Here is a 2436-nt window from a genome sequence, read left to right as displayed (position 1 = left end):
TCGCGACGCTGCTTAAGCCGGGTTTTCCTAGGAATAGGTTTGTTGCGCAGCATGAACCGAATTAGACTATTTCGCGCCGACAGAAACGTGTTACATAATCACGCTACGCGTTTGTGTTTTCCTAGCGGAGCGCATCAGATCAGGGCGGCTATATAAAGTATATGGCTTTGGCATCAGCTACTCTGTCGTCTGCATGCTCCGTTTCGTGCTCTTATCGAGAGATGGCACCACCTGAATAATTTTTGTCAAATCATGATAATATTACTATTGCAGTCTATCGACGTTGCAGCGGGGCTTTTGCACGTTAATTTAATTATTTTTCTTTCAAGTACTTTATTTATATCATTATTATTACTTTTAAATTGGCATTGATTTTTTGAATAATTTTGCAGTTGGGCTGCGTCCGTCGACTCCTGTGGGGTTCGGGCACCCCCATTTGGGAACCGCTGGTGTAGATGAATGTGGGTGTGTGATTCCTGTTTATCTTATTTTTCTATTTTGTCTGTCATAGGTTAAACTGGTAGAGAAAAGTCTCACCAAAAGGCTGTCTGGCAAACTTGGTTTCTCATTCTTCAGAAAGTAACCTTGTAGAGTACCGAAGCCGCCATTATGAACGTCGAACTGGAGGCCCTGACAAGCAAGTTCAGCATAAAGAGGGAAGTGATAGATGGCCCGATGTCGTGGCTGCACTACCGGTTGACCGCCTTGGCCCTTCTGGCCTTCTCGATGGTCGGCCCGATGATAAGCTTCCTGGGGGAGGCGATCTCCTGCAATCCCGTCGACGACGTCTCCGTCGATCTCCTCAACGTCTACTGCCTGATCCATTCGACCTTCAGCGTCGTCGACGCCTGGGAGAAGGAGGTCGGCGTCGAGGTGCCCTATCCCGGGGTCGACACCCACGTCCAGGGGCAGGAGGTGGTCTACCACAGCTACTACATGTGGGTCCCGCTCGTGCTCGCGTTCAAGGCGATGTCTTTCTACGCGCCGAGATTCCTGTGGAAGGTTTTCGAGAACGGGCTCGTGAAAAGCGTCGCTTCCGATCTCAAGTACCCGATCCTGGACGAGAAGGACAAGGAGAAGAAGGTGAGGCGTCTAGTGAAGTACATGAGGAAGGAGGCGGGCAAACACGGCCGGTACTTCGCCATGTACACGGTCAGCGAAGTCCTGTACCTCGCCAACGTCCTGCTGCAGATGTATTTCGTCCACTTGTTTCTGGGAGGTCGTTTCTTCGGTTACGGCTCGGATTTCGCCGAATCTGACGGATGGGAGGAATCCGTCAAGTACAACCCGATGGTGCGAGTCTTCCCGAGGATGGCCAAGTGCTCGTACTTCAAGTTCAGCCGCACCGGAACCGTCGACAGCCGCCACACCCTCTGCGTGCTGCCGCTGAACCTGTTCAACGAGAAGATCTACGTCCTGCTGTGGTTCTGGTTCGTCGTGCTCTCCATCCTGACCTTCTTAAGCCTTGTGGCGCACTTCGTCCTCGTTGGCTTCAGGTCCGTCCGATTTGCCGCGCTGACCTTCAAGGCGGGTTCGACCCACGCTGTGAATTTGCGAAACTCCAGGGGCTGGAAGGATGACATCGGCGATTGGTTCGTGCTGTACCTGCTGGCCAAGAACATTGACCATTTCACTTTCTGCGAGTTTGTGGGCAAATTAGCAGAGTCCCGAGCAGATAATGAGATTGAGCTAGAATCTGATGCTTTCGAGTAGAGGAAATCAATAAGTCCTTCAGCTGCAATTAGCCTCAGAGGCAAATCTGAGTGAAATGTCTTCATATCGCTTCCATGCCATTACTGGTTTTATGTTCCGCACACAATAGATGTGTTCAATAAATTTCAATTATTCGAATTGTGTAAGGCTGGTTTTTGTTTTAAAATTTCCACCCCCATGTGATATACCGTATTTTAACGTGTTTAAGGAACCCCCTGATTTTTTATGCCTAAAACTTTGGGGAAAAAAGTTGAAAAAGATGCCCATAATACTCTATTCATGTATAAGAAAACCCTTATTTTTGAGGCCCAATTTTAAAAGGGGGTTCCCTTGTTGTTGTTAGGAACCATCGAGTCGATTCCGACTCCTGGTGACTATAGATCATGGCTCGAAAAGCTGGTCTGCCATTCACAGCATGCCTCAGTTGCGTTAGCTTGATTCCGGTGCTTTGCAACACATCCTCTATCCATCTGATGCTCGGTGTGCCTCTTCCTCTCTTCCAAGCATTACCATTTAGTCTAGTGAGCCTTCTGTACACATTTTATGACCAAAGTACGATAGTTTCTGTTTAGTGACTGTTGCTTCTAGAGAATAGTCAGCCTTGACTTCTTCGATAACCGATTTACTAGTCCTTTTACAAATACAAATACAACGCCACAACAGGCAAAATGCCCAACGAGGTGGCTGATAAAAAGATGCCCATAAAAATATGGTTGTCATATG

General features: G+C 48.2%; 1 protein-coding gene across 1 annotated transcript; it reads left to right on the top strand.

Annotated features, from left to right (window-relative positions):
• The first annotated feature begins 609 nt into the window (after nucleotides 1-609).
• LOC149067846 (innexin inx2-like) lies at nucleotides 610-1713 on the top strand. Its single transcript, XM_089252382.1, has one exon. It carries the CDS (start codon nucleotides 610-612, stop codon nucleotides 1711-1713), a length of 1104 nt encoding a protein of 367 aa, XP_089108508.1.
• The last annotated feature ends 723 nt before the right edge of the window (nucleotides 1714-2436 follow it).

This window comes from Pholcus phalangioides, unplaced genomic scaffold, assembly GCF_987345545.1.
Source record: "Pholcus phalangioides strain wild (caught in Gottingen) unplaced genomic scaffold, Ppha-v1.0 ptg000028l_1, whole genome shotgun sequence".
NCBI classification, from domain to species: Eukaryota; Metazoa; Arthropoda; class Arachnida; order Araneae; family Pholcidae; genus Pholcus; species Pholcus phalangioides.
The sequence above is the reverse complement of the archived record's forward strand: the minus strand, read 5'-3'. Positions and strand labels throughout refer to the sequence as shown.